Source organism: Neopsephotus bourkii, unplaced genomic scaffold (genome assembly GCF_033783945.1).
Source record: "Neopsephotus bourkii isolate Nb327-2 ecotype Australia unplaced genomic scaffold, CSIRO-AGI_Nbou_v1 NB_1767, whole genome shotgun sequence".
Lineage (NCBI taxonomy): Eukaryota > Metazoa > Chordata > Aves > Psittaciformes > Psittacidae > Neopsephotus > Neopsephotus bourkii.
Genome location: NW_026902241.1, coordinates 8,915,516 through 8,943,314, shown reverse-complemented (window position 1 = coordinate 8,943,314; position 27,799 = coordinate 8,915,516). Strand labels below are relative to the sequence as shown.

The 27,799-nt window shown below is 40.7% G+C and overlaps 1 protein-coding gene across 2 annotated transcripts; it reads left to right on the top strand.

Moving 5' to 3' along the window:
• The first annotated feature begins 3,339 nt into the window (after positions 1-3,339).
• RNASET2 (ribonuclease T2) lies at positions 3,340-27,799 on the top strand. Of its 2 annotated transcripts, none has more exons than XM_061378787.1 (10): positions 3,340-3,491; positions 8,828-8,932; positions 11,449-11,515; positions 15,378-15,433; positions 16,357-16,414; positions 17,223-17,293; positions 21,641-21,754; positions 23,738-23,783; positions 23,987-24,061; positions 26,522-27,799. In XM_061378787.1, the coding sequence occupies exons 1-10, from the start codon at positions 3,442-3,444 to the stop codon at positions 26,711-26,713; spliced, it is 834 nt and encodes a 277-aa protein (XP_061234771.1). In that variant the 5' UTR covers positions 3,340-3,441; the 3' UTR covers positions 26,714-27,799. The 2 variants fall into 2 exon arrangements, with proteins under 2 accessions (XP_061234771.1, XP_061234772.1); XM_061378788.1 differs by lacking the exon at positions 3,340-3,491 and adding an exon at positions 5,173-5,399.

The window sequence follows — 27,799 nt, the reverse complement described above, 5'->3', positions numbered from 1 at the left end:
TTTCCCAAGACTTGGTAAAGATGATGGAGAGCGGGTCTAGCAATGACCTCTGCCAGTTCCCTCAGCACCCGCGGGTGCATCCCATCTGGACCCATGGATTTATGGATGTCCAGATTGCTCAACTGGTCTTTAACCCATTCCTCATTGACTAAGGCAGACCGCTCCGTTGACCTATCTTCATCTGAGGTCTCAGCGGTACAGGGCTCTTCAGGACTGCCTCCGGCAGAGTAGACAGAGACAAAGAAGGCATTCAGTAACTCTGCCATCTCTGTATCTTCTGTCACCAGGGCACCCGTCCCGTTCATCAGCGGGCCTACATTGCCTCTGGTGTTAGTTTTATCTGCCATGTATTTGAAAAAGCTCTTTCTGCTGTCCTTGACCCTTCTCGCCAGCTTTAATTCCAAGGAGGCCTTAGTCATCCTAGCAGCTTTCCTACATCCACTAGCAGCAGCCTTATATTCCTCCCAAGTGACCAGCCCTTCTTTCCATGACCTGTAAACTCTTCTTTTCCACTTTAGCATACCCAGCAATTCCCCATTTAGCCACGCAGGTCTCCTGACCCTCTTCCTTGACTTCCTACGTGTCGGGATGCTCTGATCTTGAGCTCGGAAAAAGCAGTCCTTGAACGTCAACAAACTATCTTGGGCCCCTTTACCTTCAAGCAGCCTAGCCCATGGAATTTCCCCTAGCAATCGCTTGAAGAGGCCAAAGTTTGCCCTGCTAAAGTCCAGGGTTGCGATTCTACTTGCTATTCTACTGGCCCTACCACACAAGATCCTGAATTCCACCATCTCATGGTCGCTGCAACCAAGGCAGCCCTCAACCTTCACTCCTTCAACCAGACCCTCCTTGTTAGTGAGGATGAGATCCAGCAGCGCACCTCTCCTGGTTGGCTCATCCACCATTTGCATGAGGAAGTTATCATCCATACACTGGAGGAACCTCCTGGACTGTGGCTGGGTTGCCGAGTAGTCCTTCCAGCAAACATCAGGGAAGTTAAAATCCCCCATGACAACCACAGCCTGTGACTGTGAGGCTGCTCTCAGCTGCCTGTAGAAGGCCTCGTCAACTTCCTCACCCTGATCCGGTGGCCTGTAACAGACACCCACAACAGTATCGCCCCTGCCCCTTAACTCTCACCCACAGACTCTCAACTCGCTCATCATCTGTCCCCGGACAGAACTCAACGCATTGTAGCTGCTCTCGCACATAAAGAGCAACCCCACCACCCCGCCTGGCTGGCCTGCCTTTCCTGGAAAGGACATAGCCCTCCATGACTATATTCCAGTCATGTGAGCTGTCCCACCACGTCTCTGTAATTGCCACCAGATCATAATCTCCTGACTTAACACAGGTTTCTAGCTCCTCCTGCTTATTTCCCATGCTGCGCGCATTGGTGTACAGACATTTCAGGGAGCGAGCTGAGCACACCGATTTCACCCTAGGATTACAGGAGGCCTCCCAGTCTTCATCAATTCCGGAGCGCTGTCCCACTGAGGCAAGCCCAGCTACAACCCCATCCCCCTTTGAATCTAGTTTAAAGCTCTCCAAATGAGCCCTGCTAATTCGTGCCCCAGCATCCTTTTGCCTCTGTGCGATAATCCTTTCCCACATGCCAATGTCCAGACTGGTGCCCTATAAAACCAGCTGTTATCAAAGAATCCAAAGCCCTGCCTGGAGCACCAGCCTCGAAGCCAGTCGTTTATGGACTGAATTTCCCCATTCAGTCCCACATCATCAATGGAAGATGGAAGGAGTGAGGAGAAGATCACTTGAGCCCCAGAGTCTTTCACCATCCTCCCCAAGGCCCTGTAGTCTTTCTTCATCCTCCTCAGACTGCGGGAAGCAGCTTCCCCCTCACCCGTCTGGAAGACCAGCAGCGGGTAGTAGTCTGTCGGGTGCACCAGGTTGGGGAGCGCCCTGGTGATATCCCTGATCCAGGCTCCAGGCAGACTACACACTTCCCTATGATGAGGGTCAACTCTGCATATCGGGGCCTCTGTTCCTTTCAGAATGGAATCACCTACTACAGTGACCCTTCTTTCTTTCTTACCAGAGGCAGTCTTGAGGTGTGAAGTCGACCGCTTTTTCCTATGTGGCCCTGTAGGTGGGCCTTGCACATCCTCACCTACCTGTCCTTCAAGATCCAGGGCCTCAAACCTATTACGGAGGACACCTGGGGAAGCGGGGCAGGAAGGGAGGAGGGCTGCCCATGACGCCAAACTGGAACTCGCTTCCAACCCTCATCATCTTTTTGGTCCCCTACCTCTGGGCAACAGCTACAGGGCAGGGGCTGTCTCGGGCCATCCCCTTCTGCCTGAGAGGGCAGGGGGTCCATCCCCTTTTGGGGGGTATCTCCCTGGAGCCGTTCCAACTGGCCAGCCAGGGAGTTACTCCACCAGTCGATCTCCCTTTCACACTCCCTGATGCTCCTCAGCGTCTCAACCTCCTCCTTAAGTTTAGCCACCAAGCTAAGCAGATCTTCTACCTGCTCACACCTCACACAGGTGGAATGCTGTCCTCCCTCCCCCGGCAGTAGCAGGCTCTGGCACTCCCTGCATCCAGAGACCTGAACAGCTACGGTTAGGGTCGGGGTCTCTGTCTGAGTTGCTACAGTCCTCTTACTGTTAGCTCTCTTTCTGGAGACGACCATATTGGTCAGCAAAACGACTTACCTGTTCCTCCCTGGCCGTGTCGCTGCCCTCTCAAAGGCTCTTTCAAGCCAAGGGGCAGGGGGGTGGTCTCCGTCACCGTGGGAACGCCCCCCACCACGTCAGCCGCTCTCTCGCAAGGGCTACTGGGACTTCGGGAATGAGGAAACATCGGGAAATGTCGGGAATCGCTGGGAATCGCGATGCCTGTGCGCTATCCCCTCTGATTTTCCTAATCTCGGTAGAACCTCGATATCGCTGTAGCGTGCCAGCTGCAGCTCTAGCTGGGCTAGTTCCAGTCAGCTGACTGAATGCGAGTAGCGAGTTTCAGCCGAATTTAAATCTCCCGCCTTCACGGTGGGAACGCCCCCCGCCACGTCAGCCGCTCTCTCGCAAGGGCTGCTGGAACTTCGGGAATCAGGAAGTGTCGGGAAATGTCGGGAATCACGATGGCTCTGCGCTGTCCCCTCTGATTTTCCTAATCTGGGTAGAAGCTCGCGGTCGCTGTAGTGTGCCGGCTGTGGCTCTAGCTGGGCTAGCTCCTATCAGCTGACTGAGTTTGTAGACAAGACAAAATCTGAGGCTTAAAGAACAAGTCAGTGCCCATGTCTACTGACTCTCCATGGGTAGTGCCGATGACTGCAGTGCCAGATGGAGTGGGGATGCCCTCAGCAGCAGGAGGAGGAGCAGTACTCAATACAAGGATCTGGAAAGCGTCACTATTTTCAGTTCTTCAACAACAATTCTGAAACTTTTGATACCTCTCAGACACTGTCAGAAACAACAGCAGATGGATCACTCATTCCATCCAGCACGACATTTTCATTTTTCCACAGAAAGGTGGGCAGATATTAGTTTAATCTCATCATCTTACCGTGTAAATGTGTAAACATAAATAACAGGTTGTACATGTGAATAATACTGTAACTTTGAACAAAGGCCTTATTATACAGACTGTAATTAATCTGTTCCAAACAAATGTTATTTTGCTTGTGAAAGTAAATCTGCCCACCTATGTCTCAAATGTGTTAATGGAGGATGGTGGTTACATATCTCCCCTAGTCTAAAGCCATACAATAGTATTTAATAATCATGCTTTGTATTTATGATTCATGCACCAGCAAAGAGGGGTTGGAGTATGTTCCCTGGTTCATCATAGCACTGAGAAAACACTGAACCAAGTCCAACCTGGGATATGTGTGACTCATCCCTTTGGGCTCCTTCATCCTCAGAAGCTTCCTATTGTTTCCAAACATGACTGTTAGCATTTCAAAATTCCCTCATTATTTTGGAGAAGTACATCAAAGACCTGTATGTCAGCATTCCTCTGTTCCCCTTACTGGGCTTGCTTTAATCTACAGTCTATTTGCTCTTCAAGTACACTACTTAAGAACATGGAGCATCCTTGCTGCACTCTGAACACCTCTGCACTGCACAGATTTTTGGTAGGATATCCAAATAATTAAACCTAAAATATGCTAAAGGAGAACCAAACCAAAACATTAGGATGAGTAAAACCACGCATGTAAATGTTCTCCTCCACGGTCACTAGGCGCATGGGTGTCCGGCCCCAGTGCGGCCTGGACGCGGTGAAACCTAAGAGATCCATGTTCCCTCGGGGGCCGGGGAAGGGCATCCTAGAGACAGCCCCCTACCGCCGATCGTCCGCAGACCATTGCCAGGCCTCCGCGGGAGGCGGGGCTCCTCCCGTGCGGCTTTGCGGAGGGGCAGGGCCTGTGGGTGCTGGCTAGGTCAGAGCGCTGCGCCCGCCCTCTTTCGCCCCCGCCGCCTGCTGCGGGGCGGGGGTTACGCGAGGTAAGCACGGACGTCTCGTGTGCGGTGCTGCGCGGGGCTCTGAAGGGAGGCCTGGGCCGCGGGGGAGCGGGTCCTGAGGTGAGGACTGGGGTCCAGGGCAGGCCGGACCCGAAGGCGTCCCTGTTCCAGCGTCGCCGCAGAATTCTACTCCCACCTCCTGCCCTGCGTGTGGCTGCGCTGTGCTGGCAGCAGCCGGGCAGGAGGCAGGGAGCGCTCGGCTCCCCACGGGCTCTCTGAGCTTTTCTGCATGTTGCGACCCGTGAGATCGCTGACTTGTCTCGAGGTGAGGTGGGACTGAAGGTCTGGAAAGCCTCAAGTCCTATTAAGTTTCATTTCTTATGCCTTAAATTCCCTGTGAAGCAAGTCAGAAGTCAGCCAAAAAAAAAAACAACAACGCAGTGTTTCCCAGAGTTGCGAAGACTTTTCATAGCTTTCCTTTGTATACGTATCACCAGCTTTGGCACCCTTCACTTGCAAGCATCGTGCTTCGGGTTCTATGCTGGTTTGCATTCTTTACAGTTAATGAAAAGACCTTTGTATTAAAATGGGGTGTTTTTTTACCTGGAGCAAGAACTTTATAGTATCAGGAAGTTAAAACGCTGTGCCAAAAGTAGAGCAGCGCGTTAAGTTTGTGTATGAGAAAAGCAAGGTGCTGCCTTCTCAAGACTCCCCAAGGAGCCAGCGGAAGGGCTGAGTACAGCACCGAGCTCCTGCCAAGCTCGCCCTCAAACCCGTGTGGCACAAGTTCTGCTTTGAGTTGTGCTTTATTAGAGAAGTAGTGAGAAAGGTCTGCTAAAAGCTCGCTGTGTCAGGGGACGTGAGCGTTGCACCTGAGAAATATTCAAAGCGCTTTTTGTAGTTACTTAGGCGAGCACTCGAGCTTGGGATGCATGGTTAGCTGGGAGTGGGCTGTAGAGGTTAAAGTTGCTGGAGGTGAGAGCCTTGTTACAAAATGTTTCGGGCATTTGGCTTTGTGACTTGGCCTTCAGACTCTTTGTTTCAGAGGTAATGTGTGCTGCCTTGTTTGAGATCATGCCAAAACCTTGGGTGATCGTTTTTGTGGTTTTAGATGCCAGGCTAGCTGTCCTAATTCTCATCTCAGGACCCTTAGCTGCATGTGTGCTATGCCATGGGAGTTTTCTTGCTAATGCTTAAGTGCTATTCTACAACCCCTTCTCTGTTCTAAGTCTGTATGCCATAATTAAACTGTAAGTCAGGAAATTCTGTGTAAATATGGGGTTTATTAGTCAAGCTAGCTGTTAAATAAAAAAGGGGGAGTAGAATACAGGTATACTAATTGGTAGTGTCCGAAAGAAGCAGGTGCTGTGTCAGCAGCCTCAAGATTATCTTATTAGAATTCAAACAATAGTGAATGTGTTCAAGAAAGATTGCATCACTATTTGTTGCAAGCTCTCCCAAGTCCTCAATACCTTGATAAACCCAGGCAGGGAATTTTGATACCAGCATTGAACAGTGCTGACGTAGCTGACAGTGACTTTGTCCTGACTTGGTTACAAACACTCACACAAGCACTGTGCATTCATGTCCAGGTACAGTAAACCAAGAGTCATCCCAACGCTATTCACGTTTTTTTGAGTTTTACTTATAGTGAAAATGCATTGATAGCCTAGTTTCAAATAATGATTTTATATATGTGTGCATGTTTCATTTTGAAGTGTTCTGTTTGTTATGAAGTCTTTTGGAACATTGTGACTTTTTTTTATAGCTAACTTCCATAATAAGAAATCCCCATTTACTCTTATTAGAGTAGAACTGGTGTAAAATCTGTTAAACTTTCTTGTATTTGTAGAATTAGTAATCCAGTGTAATTTTTAGTATACAAGAAATCTGTTAAAATTGGATGTGCTTCTTACATCTTAGTTGTTAATAGAGTTTTAATTTGGATGTGTATTTCTTCAAATGAGCATCATTTGGGTGCTTTCCAGGTGAGATTGACACACTTTCACCTCCCACCATCAATGCCACAGTCGAAATTAAAGTCAGCTTGAGTAAATCATGATAGCGTCATGATAGCTGCAATATTATCTTCCAGGTGAAAGACCTAGAGAGAGTTTGTGCATTGTTTTCCTGTGGAAAAAAAAAAAGTGATTTGTTATACAAAAGTTACAGGTCAGGGCTTTCAGATCTGCTTACTGTTGCAGTTGTCCCTATATTCTGGTTCCAGGGAGTAGAGCAATATGCAGAATAAATCAGTACATTCCACTGTTCTGATAGCAGCATTTTTTTAAGCCCCATTTTGTGCCTGGTCTGTATTTGATCACATGTAAGAGTTCTGCTAGAAAGGGAGATAATTGCTTTTATGTTTTTTTGGCAAGTTAGTCACTGGGAAAAAAAGTATGTTTCTTTGTGCCTGCCAACTTAAGTCATAACAGTTTGCAAAAGAAATGCCGTAATGCTTGCTGGTTTGTTTTTCTACCATAATCTACTTCCTTAAAATGTTTATTTTTCTTCACACACTTGTACAGTGAAGTGTTTTTTGGCAATGGTATGCGGTGTAGTCTTAAAATGTTACTTTCTGCTCTCCTAAGAAATGTGCCCGTTATAGGTAGGGCAGAATATTGCATAAAACCTCCATACATCTCTCAGTGTTTTATCTTGGGTAGGAAGTTTATCATGCAGAAAGATAAAGTCTTGCTTGGTTATCAGTTGAAAATAACAGTAGGTGAAATTGTAAACAGGTGTGTAAGGTGAAACCCCACCTTATCAATTCCCACTGTTCAAGTGATAAGACTTGAGACCACTTTAAATGCAGAATACTTGGGGGAATTGGATACCCATCAGTTAATTACTTATTTGCTATTTTTGTGTATGTTATGTGAACATACCAACTTCTTTACTACAAGGTGTACATCTTGGTTTAGGTAGTTTTTGGAAAACATTAGTTCTACATTATTGAGTGCTTTTGTACACAAGTAGCACACACTGGATTTTTTTTTTTTAACAACCTAAATCAGAAAATTAGTAGTTGCCAACTAATATTTGTCTGGTAATGCCTTCTGTGAGGCCAAGCCTTTATCTTGTTAATATATCCATTATGAATTAGAGAGACATTAACATGTGAAATAGATTGCTATCTTAATGGCAGTAGTTTCTTCATAGTTTACCAAAACCTTGTGATAAATCTAGCTGGTTAACTGCTGCAGTTGTTGCCCAAGCCATGGTTTTGAAATCTGGGCACATTTTGCAAGCTGGGAGGCTGCCTCCCTTGCAGATCAGGTCTGGACAGCATTTGCAGACCTGCAGGGTAGTGTTTTGGGGAAGATCTGCAAGCTGGGTCCAGAGCCCCCCAGTAACGGTGGGGAGAATGGACTCTTGTTTCAATGAGTTGTGGATCAGAATTACACTGAATTTCCTAAAGTTAGTCTTAATGGCTGAATCAGCATTGTCTTTATTGGTGTCAGAACGGGCTTTCCTTGACTGCTACAAAAAATAGTTAATTTTAAAACCTTCACAAAGAAAAGGATTTGACTTGTGTAGTGAGTGGCCTTAAAAGGGGTAGATAGGTTTATACATAGTGTCTTATAGTGCTTTTTTTTAGGGTTCTCAAAATGAGAAAGTTGGAAAGTAGGCTTGGTGAAGCATTAATAATTATATGTAAATACACACATGTGCATCTATTTGTGACATCCAGGAAGTATCACTTGAAATGCTGTGAAATGGCTGGTGGGCAGAGGAGGCAGCTTGGTTTTTTTTGACCTGTGCCCAGTGAAAGTCATACTATTGGTGAAAATTAAGTTCGTTTGGTGGGTTTTTTCCTTTCCTGATTTCTAAAGTTCATGAGGCCATAGGCAGGTTGTGCATGGTTTTGTAGTGACTGTCTCAGGTTTATAACAAGAACAGAAACTAATCTGGTTTTAGCAGTACCTTTTTATTTTTTTAACATCAGTTCAGTAGTTGACTTGTACATAGAGAGAATATCATCCTTGGACATCATTCTTGACTTCCAGCAGGTGTCTAATACCAGCCTTGGTCAAGCCAACATGAATGTTAAGTGTTAAGTTCAAAGTTCAAAGTGAACCACTTGATGCAATTTGAACTGACCACAAGCAGAGTCTTGTATTATTTATTGAAAAGTGGTTCTGTTGGGACTGTGTACAGGTAAAGAAAAAAAGGAAACCATGATCTTGTCATTGATTCCATTAGATTATAAAAATTGGCATACATGCTGGGAATTGGGCAGAGCCTTGAAAGAGATCCTCATTTTACACGTGGTTGTAAATCTACTCCAGTGTTGGTAGTACATGCTGTTTCTGAGATAGTTGTGGGTTTTTGCGTTTCAACACTTGTAATTTAGTACTTTGGATAAGTAACATGTTTCTTCTTTTAACGTCTTTTTTCAGCTATTTGATTAACAAAATGAAGCCTGCAAAGCTGCACTACTGGGTTCTGGGTTGGTTTTCTATAGCATTATGTGGTTGGTGTGCTTCAGATAAATTCACTCAAAGGTAAGTTATGCTATAAATTAGAATCTCTGACAGTTCTTACTAAGTGCAGAGTAGAACAGTTTAACTTCTAATGAGTGGAAATTTTATTACTTTATGTGCTATTTTTGGTGTGTTATTCTGCCCTTAGGTGACTGGTAAAATGAGGCATCTGCATTAACTGCAGGAGTGGGGGTCGTGCCTGAGAAAAGCTTTACATTTGTTAATGTGTCAGCATGAAAAAAGGAAAGAAACGTAAAAGTCATTCATTGCACTTAAAACTTTTGCAATCCTGCTTTAAAGGAATCATTTAGACTTCTGAGGTAGGAATGCCAAAACTCAGAAATAATTTTATGACCTATAACAAAAACCTGGAATCATTCGTATGGCATGAATTATACCAACTCTTACACTGTACACTTTTTTTTTAGTATCTCTCCTTCCTCCTCTTTCTCTTTTCTTGATTCTAATGATTTTGCATTCCTTTTCATGCAGCATCCCATCTGAGGCTGTTACACTGCCAGGCAGCCTTTTGGTGGTTGTTGCACTTGGCAAAACCTGAGCTTGAATACCAATGGTCCATGGGGAGACTGTGCCCCAGATCACATGCTTCTGTGGTAAAAGCTCAAATTTCTATTGCATTCTATTAGGAAATAAATTTTCCTCCTTTCTTTCAATGTTTTGGCAAGAGAGGGGTTAAGGGTGTTCAGTTAAGTGAGCACTTCATATAACAGCTACTTTGCAGCTGGTTGGTAGCTTAGGCACTGTGCTGAGGTCTCCTGAATCCCCAGGACCTGGGCCGTGGCTTGGCCGTCTTGGTGGCAGAAGCACAGTGCTGAACTGCACAGAGCAGGATAACGGGCCAAAAAGATGGGAGGTATCCCTGAAGCTGGATAGGTATTAAATCCAAGGCTTTCCTTGGATTCCAGTTACAAGCTTAAGTGTCTAAAACTTGTTCTATTTAATAACCAAAATTTTCTCACCTATCTTTAGCTAGAAACTGTCTAGGAGAACTTGCTTTGGCAGGATTGCCATTGCAGAAGCTCAGCTGCTATTTCAAATACAGATGAAAAATTGTATTTTCCTAATCCATTTTTCTCTTGATTTTTAAGCAGGGAACCTTAATTGCTCTACAGTATTGAGGAGTTCTTCCATTCAGGTTTCCACAGTAGATGTGAAGACCAATTGGAACTGTTAATAATTTTCATTATGGCTATGCCTGGTTTGTTCCAGAGCTATTCTGCTAAATGATTTAAAAACCACAGTTATATGTGAATGCTTAAGAGAAAAAGGTGGCCATTGCAAACTCACAAAACTAGGGGAAAACAATGAGAAGTGATAAAATGTGGGAGCATTCCTACTTCCTCAGGTTGAGAGGAATTAGCTGCCTCATTTAATTATATATAATCTCTGGCAAGCATTAATGATGGACAAGATCTAATAACTTCTAGAGAATATGTAAATTTGTTTTTACAGTACTGCACACAGTGCTGTCAGATGGCAGAATAATTTAGAGTTCTGTTTTTGTTGGTTTTCCCACTTGCTGTTCTATTTAATCGCTCAGTGTGGTTGCTTAATAACTAATTATGTCTACTGTAGTGTCTGAAGCAACAGGGTTTTTATCTACTTGTAGTATGTCTGCTCAAAACTGTTGGAAAATGCCTCTGTATTTTTTCCTCCATCTGTATAGGAATAAGATAGTACTGGTGCCTCTGTGAGTTATATTTTATTGTAAAAGGCTTTGAAACACAAGTGCTTTTGTAAAATATGGGATATTCCTTCCTCAGTTCTTCCTTAAGTAGCCTTCGGAGTGTCACAGTTTGATTATTTTTTTAATAAACTCGATTTAGCTTAAAATTCATATTAAGCATTTTGAAAATGTAGTATTAGAATTTAATGTCCATGAAATTATAAATTCAGCATTTTTTAGATGTGTTTTTTACTTTTTATTCTGATTTTGTTTGGGTCTTTTGTTTGGGTTTTTGTTTGTTTGGGTTTATTCTAAAAGATTGGAGCTGCTTGAAGGATCAGATTGCACCTCGTGCCCTGTCAGCTACATTTTTTATGGTTGATTGTAGTTTTTCTTTTTTAGAAGAGTAGCTAAAGTTCCAGTGTTGTATACTGTCTTCTCAGCTACTATCCCCATCAATAAGAATTAGATGATTCTTAGCATCCTAAATAAAGATATATTCTTTATTTAATTGTTGTTGTAAAATCTTATCAGTAAGCACTCTTTTAAATATAAACCAGAACAACATGTTTATTTCGTATTTAAGAAATGGAAAGCATATGGAAATATGGTGCCAGGAATAGAATTTGTTTAGTAATGGGGAAGTGTTAGCATGTTTCCAAGTATGTTGTTTCTGTGTGATTTGTTAGTTTGATCCTGCTGTGTTTGGAGTCCTCAAATATTGCAATAGAAGTTACAACAACCAGCTCTAAAATCAGTGCGTTACACTAGTAATCATTGTGCTGCTGACTGAAGGTGTTGCTTTTCTTAAAATGCTTGAGAAAAAATTGATTTGTTTGTCTTTCTCCAGTGACAGCCACCCTCATACCTGGAAGAAGCTGTATCTTGTTCATCATTGGCCAGTGACTGTATGTAAGGTGAGATTTCTGTGTTTTGTTCTCTTTTATCCTGACAGATATTTAGCCTTGGACAATCAGTGTTTGACACCACAGTGAACAAAGCTTATGAAGCATTTTATCTTGATTATGCCCTGTATCTTTATAAAGGCTTTACTGATGTTGGTGCACCTTTTGCTACTTCCTCTTCATTCCAGAGTAGCAGTAAACAAGACAGGATTGTGGAGTGATGCAGATACAACAGTCAATGTAGGACATACTGTACACTAAGCCTTAATTGTTTGTTACACATTTTGAGATGTTTTGTTAATTGTAAACTTAATCCTAGATTTTCACTAGGCTCTGTAAGAAGACTTGCCTGCCTTGTCTGACTGAAGACAGTACTTGTACGGTGTGCTGCACAACAAATTTTAGTTTTGTAATGTTGGCTTCAGCATTTTGATGATGATGATTTTGATGGACTCAGTCAGAAAAAAGAGAGCTATAAAGCAGTTATACAGGGGTGTTCAAGCATTTCTGTATTTTAGGGATGGGAACCAAAAATGACTTTAACCTTCCAATATATGTCTATCAGAAGCCCAGCTAAAAGGTGAACTACTTATGTCCCTTTTGCTGTTAAATACCTACTGCCATCTGTTAAGTAGAACATTTTTCCTATGCTGGAAACACTTAAAGGCCTCCTTTCACACAGCTAAGTTAAAAATATGCTATACTTCAAAGTGGAAGATGTGATCAAGTCTACTGACACAGGGATGAAGAACCCTGTGGATAATAAAGAAACTTCAGTTTCAAGCTAAAATCTCTGGGGCCAAAAAGGTCCAAATTCTGGGAGATCCAGGTTTATTTATTACAATATTAGAGTCTTATTTTTTTTGTACTTTAGGTACTTTTTTATTTCTCTTAATTTCTATTTCTGGCAATATGCATAAAAGCAGTAGCAATAAAATTCACATACTGCCTAAGTTTCTGAGGAAAACTAGATGTATTTAACATTAGTTAAATATAGAGGGAAGTATCAATAACAAACCTCATATGTGCATGACAAACTGACACCAAGGAGTGGCCACTGTTCTGTTTTTCGTTTGTTTACCTGTTTTTGAGGGGGAGTAAGGGCAGATTTGCTACAATTTGTGTGATTTTTCTGCTGAATAAATATCACTTACTGACTTCAACCAGAGATGCTAGTGTTTGGGAATTTGTAGTGCCTGGCACGAGTGGGCACTCAGAGTCTGTAGCAGTGCAAACTCTTGCTTACATGAGTATTAATAAATAATAAAAAAATACCAAAGAAACCAAAAAACCCCCCAAACCAACCGAATAAAAAAACCCTACCAACCATTTTTCCCACTGTGTATTTATGCTGGCTGCTACTCTTACTTCCAGAGTAGTGCCATTGAATCAGTGAATAACCTTTATAGCCTTCCAGTGAAATTGCAATGAATAATTTAAGACCTTAAGCATCAGAAAATTTAGGCTTTTCTTACACTTTGCTCATTCCTTATGATCTTCTGTAGTAAGAGGTAGACAGAAGCGTTTTGAAGGAGTGACTTTCTGCTCAGTTTCCCATCACTGAGTCAAATGGAGAAACAGAATCTCAACCATACTCCAATAACAGCTTTCTTTATGCTAATGTTAATGTAAGGGAGATTCCTAAATTCAGCTGTGGGCTTTTTCTTAAGTTTGTAGATTATTCCTCATGTTCAGTATATTTGTATATGATTGCTGTTATTTCAGGGAGGAAATATTTTTAATGTCATTCTTCAATTTAAAACTGTTGATATGATGTTGAAAGGAAAAATAGCTGGGTGAAGAAAACTACAGAACTCATTATATCATTTATGTGAAAGACCGTGAGACACTACTTTGTGCAAGTACTAATTAGACTACTTTGCTACATACTGTGTTCTTGATAGGTGTGTGGATGACCTATCTTTTAATTCCTAGCTGGTTTGCATATCTCCACAAGTTTTTCAGGCTTTTGAAGACCTTTCTTAAGTGGCTCACCAGAAATTTGAGAGTACGCATCAACCAGGTCTTCCTGTGTTTTAAACTGAGTGCAGCTGGTGCTTTTAAATACTGTGACCAGCACAATTAATAATAATAAATTAATTTAAAAATTAATAATTATGATAAACAGGAAGGCTGACAAGAAGTGTTTTTGCAGAAGCAGCAGCAGTACCCAGCTTCTCAGATTAGCATTTGTTGATTTCATGCTATTGATTTAAAATGAGCAATGGAAAAATGCTGTGGCTGGAATTAAAAAGGAGGATGAATGAAGCTGGAAAAGCATGCAGACTCTGAACTAGTGCACTGTACATTGCATTGATCTCACAGTTCTGCCAGCACACAGTGTTAACACTGAGAGCCTGATGAAATGTGTTAGAATAAGCTGCTGCTAAGGTTAGTGCTGTGATAGGGGAGAACTGATTCCAAATTTAAAATACTCTGGGCTTTCCTTTAGCGTGTCTGAGACCTGCGGTTAAAGGTTGAGTAAGGAACACAATTGCATTGTTCTTTTTACCATCCTTACTTGAGCAATCTGGTTAGCTGTTAGTTGGTTGCTTAGGTTTGGCTGTTTTTTTTTTTTTAAAGAGGATGATGCATTAGCTGCTGGTATTAACTGGCTGTATTCTGGGCTAGATAGCTGAACTCAGCTCTACAAAGCTTGTGCCATGACAGGAGAGATGTTGTTGAAGCACTTACAACGTATATTTGTTGAAAAATGCTCCTTTCTGGAAAAAAAAACCTGTTGCTAGGTTTAATTGCCTCTGTTATTGGTGGCAAGAAAGGAGAGGAAGGAAATGGACACAGATCAAGAAAGTCTTGCAGAGCTCACAATTTAGCTGCCACTGGCTTGTGGCATGTGGAAGGCAATTAGTGAGATTACACGCTTCTCTGCTCTTCTCTACACTCTGCTCTTGCTTTGGCATCCATAAAAGGCATTGTGGTATAATTAAGGCAGCATGTAGAGCCAAAAAGAAAAGCTATTAGTATAGGGAACGAAAATCTGAGGTGGTTGTTATTTAGTCATGAATAATGTTTATTAAAAAAAAAAGCCTTAATTACTAGGCAGAGTAGAATCATAGAATCAACTATGGTTGGAAAGGACCTTAAAGATCATCAAATCCAACCATTACAATAATCAGGGAAAATATTGTGAAATGTGAATATGGATTTGTTTTGTATTGTTCAGGAGTATGTACTCTGCTCTAAACAATAATTAATGTGTAGACTGTTTCTCCTGCATTAACAAAAGTTTTGTCTGGAGCCTTTTTATTTTTGTATGAATGTATATAATCTTTCCTTTTCTCTCCATTTCCTTGCCCCTTAAGCCAAAATATTTTCAAATTATATTCTATTTTATTTGGAATAAGCAGCCTATTTAATCTCTTCTTTGTATTTTTCCCTTTTGATATAACAATAAAACTCCTGGATGCTAAAGGTGTTTGTGTGCTTGTGTAATATTACAGTTTATGTTGATGTTTTTTATTTTAGTGATTCTGGACTCCTTGAAAAAATCTGATGATGATAAAAACACTGAGAGCTGCTATCTGGAATATGATACATACACTTAGCATTGATTAGGCTACTTTCCATTACTTCAGAACCTGTCCTTTGTCTTCATTTTACACTGTGTGTTCAGGATGCCCCCTGGCATTCGCTTCATCTGCTTCAAAACTTTAATGCCAGCTGGGCTCTATTAAGTGGCACAATCCATGACAGCTTCAAGTAACCGGAGTTCACCAGTTCCTGACTTGGGCAAGCAAAAGTTTTCATGTCTCATTAGAGCCTTGGACCACCAGTGAAAGAGCTTTTATGTTTTCCTTTAAGCTATTGGTTGCAGGTAACAAGTACTATGTTTTTTGGGTTTTTTTTCCCACAGATGAGTGCTAATGATTGTGAACACCCTCCAGAATACTGGACAATCCATGGATTGTGGTATGATCATAGGAGTGTTTGTATTTCAGTCTGGAAAGGAAAAGTCAAGTTTTGTACCTGCATGCTGAGTGCTTCTTTATATGTATTTCTTCTTGAGGGCTTAATCTGTTTGGTTTTACGATTCCATGAAATAAAAGCATGTGGTTTGATACAGAACTGAAATACGCTTTTGTATCTCATGACTTGCTGAGCTCCAGAAATCCTCTTGCCACATGGACATTTTATCTGTACATCTGCTTGCAAGATTAGTAGTATTCTCAAACAGAAAGGGAAGTATAGTTTCCCTTTTCCCCCTCCCCCCTTTCCATGAGTACACTGTATTTGTTAATGTCTTGTGACTGCTTGTGGCTTTAAGTGTCTTAACTGAGCACAAATATTGCAAAAGTACAGGCAAAACTAATTTGCTTCAAAGAAATCAACTCATGGGGATTGATGCCAGTGGCAGCAATTCAAAGGCTTTCCTGACAAATACAGGTAAAAAATCAGTACAGGGATTTAAGCTATGCATCCTGGAAAGGTGAGGAACGTTATGTCTAGATTTCCAGTGAGTGTCTTGGTGATACTTGCAGAATCATCACTTGGAGCAGTGCCTGAAGGAGGGCATTGTCATTGGTGGCATCCATGTGTGAGACCCTTCCCTATAATTTACTCCTCCTATATGACTTATACACAGAGTGAGAGGGACTCAACAGCCTAATGAAAAGCCTCTGCATGGGGAGGAAGTGTTTTGGCCATAATTAATGGCTTGAATTTTTACTTTTAAACCAGTGTAGATGCTTATGGGGTACTTGTATTTCTAAAGAAAATCTCTAGCTATAATCCTGCATATTTAAAATTCAGGCTAATGATACAGACTAGAATGCTGCTAGTTACTGTCAGTGAGTTGGGAAACATCTTTTCTCACTTTTATTTTGCTTCCCTAGGCCTGACAAAACTGAAGAGTGTAACAGGACGTGGCATTTCAATGTCACTGAGATTAAGGTATTTATTTAAAGCAAAAACAGTCTCACCAAGCAGAGCTGAGTGCAGTTACTTTTGCACATCCTAAATTCAAACCCTGTAGCTTACAATGTATCATTTTTAATGTTTGCTGAGAGGTATGGTTTTTTAAGGACTCCACAAATTCATTAGGTTCTTCTGCTACTACTTGAAGTTGCAGTGCTTGTGATCATTAGCAGCTGTTCCTACTTTATTTTGTAGATATGAGGTTTGACTCATTCAGCTACATCCTCCTTAAAAAAGTCTAGAGAACAGAGGAGGTGGATCTGCAGTGGCAAAAAGTACCCGTGAAAAAGAGGTTACAGTCAGTGTTCTCTCTTCCATTTTCTACTGTAAAGCCAGAACACAGCAAATAAGAGAGTACAGATGACAGTCTTCATGTTTTCTCCGAGGGCATTAGTCCTTTATTCTTTGTTAATTAAGAAAAATGATCCATATTTCATTCAAATGTGTTGTAAATGGGGATAGGAGGCGTATGTTGACAAATGTGAAAAGCTGTATGACTGAACAGCTGCTGCAGGGATAAGTTGAAGGAAAATCTTACACTGGGGCAGTGTGTTGGTATTGGTACATTCAGGTATTTAGATAGTTGTAACTACTTGTTACCTCCAGCAGCAGCATTTTCAGAACACTGGGGGAAGAGACCTTTCCGTTTTCTGCAAGTAAATGTTTCAGTTTGGGATGTTAAAAATCAGACATCAGTTCTAGAAAGTGTGTCAATGTATGTAGATTATGTAAGAAACAGCTTCTCAACACTGTATGTGCATTTATTAATGGTGATATTTTTTAGGATCTTTTATCAGACATGAGACACTATTGGCCTGATGTGCTTCATTCATCTCTGAATCGCACCCAGTTCTGGTGAGTATTAAAATAAAAAAAAAAACAAAACAAAACAAAAAACCAACCACTTAAAAAGTATTTTGGATATTATTTCAAAAAAAAGTCCATCTGGGTTAGTAAATCTTTGGGTGAGACTTTGTTCTTGAGAAGCAGTGTCCAGAAGCAGTGTCCAGGAGGCCACTGAAAGCAGTGCATCTTGTCAGTCCCATTTACAAAATTAATGTGTTTTCTTGTTAGAGCACCTGCAAAATGCAGCTGTTGAAAAGAGGGCTATGGCAGGGGTGTTGGAGACATGACACTTGGTGAAAGAGAGAGAATGTGTTTCCTCCCCTTGCGGGCAGGGAGGAAAAGCAGCTGCTGTTGACATGTTAAATCTGAATAAAGGTAGCTCCTGGGATGTTACAGCTAGCTTTGCAGTGTTGCTGGCCTTGAAAGAAGTTTTCTTTCGGCCTTTCTCACAGAGGAGGAAATAGAAAATAGGGCTCATTGGATCATCCTGCTTACTTTTCTACAGAATTCTCCCTTTTTGCTTACTTGCCTAGCAGCCTAAAATCAGATACAGTAATTTATTTAGAGATAACCTGCTTAGGTCATGGGAAGGGCAAAGGAAATTTTTATCTCCCCTGACAACAGAACTGTTTTCCTTCCCCATGTTTCTCTCTGCTTCTGAATAATAAGGCACTTGGACCGAAGAGTGGTATGGGTGGTATTTGAGTTTGCACAGGCTTTAGTTTGAGTGCGTTATTTTAAACTAAAATCAATGACCATTCAAGTTAATTTGCTGAACCATGAGCTACATGAGACAATGTATGGGTATGCAATTTGTTCTTCCAGTTCTACAGTGAAAGCTGTAACATCACCTAAGAAGCAGAGCACATAGCTAGAGGCAGTAGCATTTAAAGCCATCTCCACTACAAGTGCCCATAAGTTTTCCTTTAACGTGGATGACCATTTCTTCTCTGTGTCACTAGTGAAAAGCTTTGAAGGGAATGTACATCTCTGTTTAGTCTTGGCCTTGCTCTGCAGAAGATGCTAGAAGACACTTGTCCCCAGAGACTTAAACTGGTTTCACAAGTGTGTTATTACAACCTAAAGTTGCAACTGTCAAAAGTGGGGGTTTCCTCCCTCCATTCCTCTGTTCTTGCCCTGTGCCAAGGAGAACAGGACTACCTCTTTCTGTGATAGCACAAGTTTATGCAACCTCAGTCTGTTCCTGCAATTAGAATAAGAAAAACGTGTTGGAAATCTAGCACCTCCCATGCCTTGACCTGTTTTCAAAAAAAAAAACCACCCAGGTGCATATGAGTCTTTATTTTGCTAACACAGATATTTTGGTAGGCAGCAAGTGTGAACAGATACAATTAAAACCTTTTCCCTTTCAGTTCAAGGTTAGCAAATAACACTTATTTTGATACCTGAAAATAGAAATGTCATAAAAGCAGAAGTCAAGTTACAACACTGTAACTGCTATTTGGATTGATGGAAGTAGTTTACTCCCTTTCAGTAAGGTGACAAGTGCACTGTAATTGGCAACTGTAACTGCAGATTTTGTAAATGCAAACTTTTAAGCCACTCAAAAGCTGTAAAAATCCCACTATATGCCTTCCTTCAGTTAAAATACTTTATTTACTTCAAAATTAACAGAAAAAAAGACCCCACACTCTATAGTGTAAAAATCCTAGTACAACAGAAATAAGAATCTGAAAGTGAAACTGACTGTTCACAGTTTTCATTGTTGTAGACTAAAGGCATCTTAAGTAAAGAGCACGAGCAGTGACAAGCAAATAGATATTGAGTATAGCACATCAGGGTTTTCCCAAGACTGCTATAATGTAATATGTTCCTTCCTGGCTTTACCTCTAAGTGTAGCCCTGACTTGAAAGGGGAGGGGCAAGGAATCTTCCTGGTGATTTTATGATGGCTGCAGGTGCTTCTGTAAAAGTAGATGCATATCTTCATTCCCCTTGTTAACTTGCAAACTGTGACAATTGCCATCCAAGAGTTTAAACTGGACAGAATAGAATGCCTTAATACAGGACAAAGGGTTAGGTGTGCTTTGATGTCTCACATTTATTAACTAAAACAATCTCTTTTATAGTAATTTTTTTTTTTTTTACCAAATAAAAATTTCTTGACCAAGAGAATTCCCTTCAGGATCAGTTTAAATATATATGATACAGAAGAACGAATCAGTTTTAGCCTATAGGACAGCTGGGTATCCCTAATCTTCCACATTCTGTGGACAGCACTTGCAGCTGTATTTTACAGAAATTCTTTGTTCCTACCCTAATAATAAGCCAGCCTTCAAGATGGGTGGTTTCTGTAATCCTTGGACCATCCTTATATGCTTCTGACTTTGTCACATCTGCGTGACTGCATTTGGTGAACTCTCTCCTTGTTGTGCAAACAGGAAGAAAAATCTCTGAGGTTTAGCTTCCTTTTCACACAGCTGAGTTGTACCAATTTCATAACATTGCATTTCTGCAACCCCCTGAAACTTCATTTGTAGATTTGAGGTGTACAAGTGTAGCATTTATTCTTAGCAGCACCATAGAGAGAATGATGGAGAATGTTCAGACAGTAGAAGCCAGTCTAGTGGTGTGCCTGCTGAAGTACTGGTATCCTACAAGGAAAGAAAAAAATGTTCAGCAAAGTCCTTGACAGCTAGCATATGTACTCTGTGCTACAGCCTAGCTCATGGGTACAAGAGGTACAGAAGGATGGGTGGCCTTCATGAATGCAAGCAGCTTTGTTCTGTATCTGCATGCCGCCCAGCTGTGAGCTGAGACTGAAGTAGAATTACCTTGTCTTATTGTGGTCTAAGTGAACTATAATGTGTCATAGTGAATAACATTGAGACATTAGTTCTTTTGATTTCATAAACAAATTATGTTATGTTATTCCCTGGTACCTACAGATGTTTCATTTCCTGACTGTTTGAATTTGCATTTAAATGGAAGAGGTGAAGGTGAAATTTCATATGCCTGCAGTGAATGGTCTTAATTAGCTGTATCTGCATCATTACCTTTTTTTCACATGGCTGTGCAGGCAGTTCTAAGTGATGCTGTCAAGAGTGTAATCTGAAAGTTTCAGTAATTGCTTTGTTGTGACTCTAAAGTAGCTTTCAATTCTGGAAACTCACAGGACCGATGAAAAGAACCTGGTGTATTCTTGGCTTGCTGCAGCTGATGATGTGTGGGCACTGCCTGTGAGTAGCTCTGTGTATTTTCACCTGGCATCCCCACAGCACCATCACATGGGCCCTGTGGTCAGTGTGAACTGGACCAAACCACTTCAAAGCAGTTCCAGATTAGCAATAGTGTGCTTCTTGAGTGCCATCAGATCTTTGGCTCTGTATCTCTGCCTTCTTTGTGGGAACAGGAGGACACAAAAGTACTCCTGAAAGCTTTCAAAAGACAGGCACTACACTTTGACCCTTTATTTGTCCTGTTTGAGTTTGCCATAAAACCACAAAAATTACTTTCTTTTTCACTCTGTTCCTTGGTATTAGAAGACTTGATATAGCAGAATAGAAGGAAGATTTGAGAGCAGTTCTGTGAAAATACTGGCACAGGCCAAAGTAGAAACTGAGGCAACAAGTCTTGTCTTAGCGCTTGTGCAGTTTCAGTATTCCACCCAGAATAAGATGGAATAGTGAAACTACTGGTTTAGTTCTAAAAAGCTTTTAGTGCTTTGCAAGTATGTTTAACATCAAAGACTCCATGGAAATTTACACAAAGCTTAGAAATACTTGTTTTCTAGACAAATTCTTACTATTCTGACCTCCAAGCATCTCCTTGTAATACATCGAGAGACCTTTGTATCATAGGAACATGATTTACTTCATCAATTCCTTCACCTAATTATTTAAAAAAACAACTGATTCAGAGGAGACATCCAAAAAAAACTAAACATCCAAAAAAAACTAAACATCCAAAAAAAAAAAACATTCAGACTGGGTTTAGAATTATAGAACGGTTCAGGTTGGAACGTACCTTAAGATCTTCAAGTTCTAACGCTCCTGCCATGGGGAGGGACACCTCACACTAAACCATATCACCCAAGGCTCTGTCCAACCTGACCTTGAAAACTGCCAGGGATGGAGCATTCACAACTTCCTTGGGCAACCTGTTCCAGTGCCTCACTACCCTCACAGTAAAGAACTGCCTCCTTATATTCAACCTAAACTTCCCATTTAAGTTTAAACCCATTACCCCTTGTCCTATCACTGCAGTCCCTGATGAAGTGTCCCTCTCCAGCATCCAGCCTTTTAGATACTTGATTTAATTATATTGGCTAGTTTGCACAGCAAATATGTCTGCAAGTAATGTTTTCTAAAACTTAAATTTTGCTTTTCTCCTATAGGAAACATGAGTGGGAGAAACATGGCACTTGTGCAGCCACACTTGCGGTCCTTAATTCTCAGAAGAAATACTTTGGTAAAGCCTTAGAACTCTACCATCATATTGATCTTAACAGGTACTTAAGTGAAGTCTGATGTGCCTTTTCTTTCAAATGGTTTCTAGAAGTTTCAAGTCTAGCTTAAAAAAAGTCTAAAAGTCTGATGGTGGAAAGGAAGCAAGTATTAGCATAAATTATTTTTAGTGCTAGAGTTCAGAGGAGGGGTTGTCTACTCTGAGAAGCATTTATCTGGTCACTTCAGAGGTTAGTAAGACAGCATCTTTCCTCACAGCATCATTTTAGACAACGTGAGCCAGTAAATTCTGCGAAGCTGCATGGGCTATATCTTGCTACCTAAAGCTATGGTACGAGTAAACTTCTAAATCAGGTGACAGAAACCCCCAAACTTCTGAGTCATACTGAAGCCCAAACATTGTTTTTAGGAAAGACAGTGCTCTGCTCAGAGGAAAGGAAAAGCTGCAGACAAAATCATCAGAACACCTTGGGTAAAAGGCAGAGAGTTAACAGCAAGGTGGGGTGTCCTGAATAGTGGTGTTCAGCCACTGCAGGCAGCCCTATGCTGTCCTTTCAAATAGCCTCAATGGGACACTCTTGCTTTTTCCTGGCAGCTGATTGCTCCTCATAGTTCCAAATCACTGGGCATTCCAGATAGAAAATCTTAATGGGAATGGGGTGGCTTGTCCGAGCACTGTATATACACATTTTGGCTGCAGGTGAAATCCAGTAGGCCAGAGTCCTTTCCTGATCAGTGCTTGGTATGGGCAGGAGAATGTTTGACTCGGATTTGTTGACCATGAATTCTCTCTGTCTGTAAGGTGACACTATCTGAGAGAGGAAATAAGTAAGTTCTTTTGTATTGAGAAACATGCCTTTTTTCTTTTTTTTTAATCCTAAAATGCTGCTTATGTTCTGACACTGACAGAACAATCTCCTAACAAAGTCTCATTCACTGTGCATATATACAAAGGAAATAGGTCTCCCCCCACCATTTTTGTAGGCATCTTGTAAAACTTAATCAGATTTTTCTAGACATTTTGTTAAAATTAATAACGTCTGATAAGACAGTTATCTAAGTAGCTGGGATGGTGTGACTAAAATATTTTACAGATAGTACAGTGACTTATTGTGCGACTCTATCAGCATGTGCAACACCAAAAAGGAATAGAGACTGAAACATGTTGAAATTAATTGCTCAGAGCACATTCTCCATTGTAAAAATGAGCATAATTAATTTAATCTTTACTGGAAAGAATAAAGATTGCTAATGTTCTAATTACTTCATTTATACTTCAATGAAAAAAGTAATGTTAGTGATTAAAAGATTGTTTCCAAAAAGCAAATTATTAAAAAGAGAACATAATGCAGGCTTCTGTAAGAATAACAGAACATCTATTTTATTGGCTTCCTTATATCAGTAGTAAAATCACTATGCCACACAGCTAGATCTTTCCTCGACTGGGTTAAACTTTCCCTATGCAGAACCTGACCTTTGAAGGGTTGAGCATTATCAGTGGTCGTGGACTAAATCCTGCAAGACGCTGAACGTTCCTACTCCTTACAGAAGAAGCTGGGACTTAGAGACTTAGCACCTATTGGGTCCTTAGTCTTGTCACCCTGAAAGTACAGACTTCCCTCAGGAAGATTTAGCTTTTAGATTCAGTAAAGGAAGGCATATACAGGCTAAAGGTTCTTGAGAGTTACCTTGTTTCTCTAGTGTGAACAACCTTTTCTCTTCAAAAAACACACTAATTAGGAAACATTTCTGCCCTAATGTTGATCCAGATCCATGCGCATGTCCTTCTCCCACTGTGCTGTGTGCCTCCCACTCTAGCAAGCCCATCCTGTCTTAGAACATGAGGGTGTCTAGAGCAGCCTCAGATCTGCCTCTGTCCGTCCCTGATGACCAGAGCACCTGGGTGTTGCTCAAGGCAGGGGAAACAAAGCAGTTAAACTGCATGTCTTACCTGGCCCTAATCTAATGATTTTGAAGTTATGTTTGCATACAGGAGCCATGATAAAAATGTTACGTCTTCATTTCAGTTGTCTCCTGAAAGCTGGGATAAAGCCAAGCAGTTCATATTATGAGGTAAGAAACAGTCTTTCAGAAAACAATAATGTGTGTATACTTATTTTCAGCAAGAGTCGAGCAATTTCTAGAGAATAAGTAATCTTTTAAAAATTATATAGTTGTTTAAAGTGCTTTATCTAAATTTTTGTGAACTTAAGTGTGTGAGCCGTTGGAAGATGTGCTAGTGACTTATGAATTTATATAAGCTTTTAATTTTTCAGATGACTGCCATAAAAGAAGCTCTTACAAGGTTTTATGGTGTAACACCAAAGATCCAATGTCTTCCTCCAGAAGAGGTAAAAACCCCACACACTCCCCAACACCACCCCCCCAACTGAAAAACGAACAAAAAAGGAACCAAACAAAACCCAGCAACTTATTTTTTCAAAGAGCACTTATCAAAAAGCAAAAAGATTGAAAAATTTTCAGTATGTTGGAACTTAGGTCTGGGTGTTACTTGCGTATACAGCTCTTTGCAGGTACATATTGCTTAATTCTTGGAGTTGAGTTCATAAAAGCACATTGCTTACATACTGGCACCACTGACTTCATCTTATGTTACTGTTACAGTGGTTTTTTCTTAATGCAGAAATATTTTTAGTGCAAGAAGTGTCCACTCTTTTCCTAGTAACTTTGCTGTTAGTATACTTACCCAGAAAGTGTGAGCTCTGGGTTTTAAAGGTCTCTTTGTCTTGAAAGTTTTGAGCCAGCATCCCTTCCATGAATGCTGTAACCGCCACTTTAGAGGTACTGCTGTACCTGAGTACTTTGCACTCCTACTATAGCTTAATTGCCATATAATAAATTACTACAACCAGCAAGAGTGAGCTGAATGGAACTGGTGACTGGTGGCCTTGACCAGGGTACTGCCTGTCAACAGCAGTCTTCCCTTCACTGGGCCAAACTCACATTCTGCATGAAGAAATTCCTCAATGATCAAAATCCTTCAGAAATAAAGCATCTCAGAGGCTTGTCTCAGAGGCTGTTCTCAAAAGTCTGTACCTAAAGAAGTACAAAAAAAGCAAGATGACAACAGTCTTTCTGTTTGAGCCAACAGTGTCTAGAACTTCCATTTCTTTCTACTTTTCCTTGCTAACAATTATACTATGAATCATGATGTAGTAGAGAATGTGCTATGCAGAGAGACAGTGTGCAGTAGTGTAAAATACAGGTCACTGTATCTGACCTAAAAAAGCCTTTGAAGGAACAAAATGGTGTTCTGAACAATTATGCGGGTAGGCTGCATAACTGTTTCTTTCCTTTTCCAACTAGGTTACTCTGCTTTTATTGAAAAAGAAAATCAAAAAGCAAACCCACAATATAGTTTTCCCTCTTACAATTGATTCCTTATCATATAGCTTGATAAAAGTGGTTTACAACAAAACACTTGTCAGTTATTGCCCATACATGGACAACAATTTTATGAAAACTTGCCAAGATAAAGTTGCTGTTGGAATTTAATAGCTTGTGTGTTGTCAGCTCATTTGCTTTAGTAGTGCTCTGAGGTTTTTGTACTCAGATGTATTTTTAAGTTACTTTAAAACACAAAGGCATACAAGTTGAACGTGGGTTGCACACTCAGCCACCTTTTGATGTTGAAGCTAAAACAAACCCCAGTTTCTAGCTCTGTTTGTTGTAGTTCTGCCATTGCTTTTAGTACAGCTGGGATACTGCTCAAATTATGTGAAAGTAATTTACAGCTTGAGTCTCCTGTGCTTAATTGCTGAAGCTAATGGTAAATAAAAAGGAAAAAGTACACTCCAGTTATTTAAAGGTAGCCCTTCTCAGTGTTCCAGCCTTGTCAATGCCTGAAGTGTGTTGTGGAGATGCTTTGATGTTTAAAATGCATTACACACTTGTTGTGTTCTTAGGTTTCTTAAAAAAATATCACAACCCCACCCCAAACCCAACAGCAAGGAGAAAAGAAACAAAACAAAGCATAAAATCCCCAACAACAAAAAAAGCCAAAATCAAACCAAAATAAAAAACACAACCAAAAGAAACTACAAAACCAAACCAAAGGAACAACAACAAAAAAATACCCACCATAGTAATTTCTTTCTTGTACATGTATTTTTTTTGTCCTGCTGTAGTAGTTTCAAAACCATTTTTTTAACACATGCACACCTGGGCACTTTGAGGAATTTTTTTATTTAGACATCTTCCATGTCTGCTCGCCTTATTCCTGCTTGGTATTATTCTTCCTAGCCTGTCCTCTAGTCCAAAAATGACATTTCTTATACTTTTTGACAGCTCGCTTCCGTATTCTTTCCAGTAACAGCTGTTACAGAACCGAGTTTATTTTCTCCTTTTTGGAGAATTTTCTTTGCCTTAATTCTCATCCTACGAAAGAGCTGTTAAAAGATGGCTTTCAGGTCACACATACCCTTCCATATTCACAGACTTTAGCCAGGGTTCATCATTAGGGTGACCAGCTTCTGTGTATGGTACAGATTTGGTAAATGCTAAGATGTTCTATGTCACAGCATTTCATAATGAGGCTTACTAGTTAGGCAGATTCCCTAAACTCTTACTGAATTATGTTGGAATTTGCTTCCCTGTCTGCTTGCTCCTTAAAGACAAATACATATGATAAACTGTTGAAAGTGAATGCCTCTGGTATCTGTCCTCTTCACATTTTTCAAGTGGCAAATATACAAATAAGCAGTACTGTATTCTATAGATAAGGCAGTATATCTGAAGAATTGATTTATTTCTTCTCCTTATCAAGCTGATCTCATCCTTCCTGTTTCTAGGGTGAAAAAGCACAAACAATTGGTCAGATTGAATTCTGCTTCACCAAAGAGCTGCAGCTGAGAAACTGCACAGTACAGAATGGTGAATCCAAACCAATGCCAGCTGACTTGAAGCTTGGAGCTGAGGAGTTATCTGTCTGCAGTGATACTCTCCCAACATATTACCCTTCACAAGTTCAAGATCGTAAATGAAGCCATCAGAGTTTGAAAAACTTTTTCAATAGTAACAAAACCCAAATCCTTAAAACATTTTACCTTGGGAAGCAGTCTTGACTTAGCAATATTACAAAGCCCTGTCCATATCACAGGCAGACTGTGAAGATTTCTTCTGGAAAACACAATTCCTTTGCCATGAAAAGAGAATGGTCCACATTGTAATGTTACGGTTACAGGCTGAAGTGTTGCATTTTGGCTCTGATATTGATGGAAGTAGAATCTGATTTAAAACTTTGCTTGGACTTCTTGGCTTGCTTATGGCTTGAATCAATGTTGAAGAGAAAGCTGTGACCTGTTAGTTTCACTTGCTGTTAAGTCTGCCACTTCAGGCAGTTCTGGTTTTTGCCAGTGAGCTAGAAAAATGAAGTCATTCTTTGTTTTGAAAGGATGTTCGTCTCTCTCACATGTGATAACACATTTTTGAGAAGAAAATACTGTAAACAAGAAATGCTGAGAGAGCTGTCTGGGGGTCCTTTTCCAGACAGGAATTGTGCAAATTGTGTAAATTTGCTTTCCAGAAGTGCTGAACACAGGCTGTGTCCCCTGAGGCACATTAAGCCTTTCCTTATTCAGAGATCACAGTGGACCAAAGATGACAGTTTTTGCATAAGTTCTTAGTGAATGAAATAATGTTCATCACGTTTTGGCACTTCTGCCTGAAGGACCCCAGGAATACTGTATTAGTAGCCTTGCCTCTTACTTGTTTGATTTTGCTACAGTAGCTCCATACAGTCTTGAAGAACAACCAACCTTAGAACTTACTTCCAGTATAGGACCAAATGTTAGCCCTACAATTACATTGTTGTTTATTTTTCATTGTACTTGAACATTTAACATTACCACACAAATATGAGTGCCTGCACTTTTATTTACAAATGAGATTGTCAGATTATCATTTTGTTCCAAGAAACAGCTTTTTATAAATGAATCAGTAAATGCCACAAGGTTTCAGTAAAAAGTACAAAATTCTCTTAACTCTTTCAAATAGTACTTAAATGTGCATCGGTTTGGGGTGGACTACATAGAATGCAAACAAGTCAGAATGAACATGGATTTACATTT

Bases quoted from the DNA above. Each gene is read 5' to 3' on its own strand.
- RNASET2 (XM_061378787.1), top strand. From the start codon at position 3,442: ATGGATCACTCATTCCATCCAGCACGACATTTTCATTTTTCCACAGAA. The intron at 21,755-23,737 runs GTACTTAAGTGA...TCTTCATTTCAG, and splicing joins CATCATATTGATCTTAACAG to TTGTCTCCTGAAAGCTGGGA. The intron at 24,062-26,521 runs GTAAAAACCCCA...TCCTGTTTCTAG, and splicing joins AATGTCTTCCTCCAGAAGAG to GGTGAAAAAGCACAAACAAT.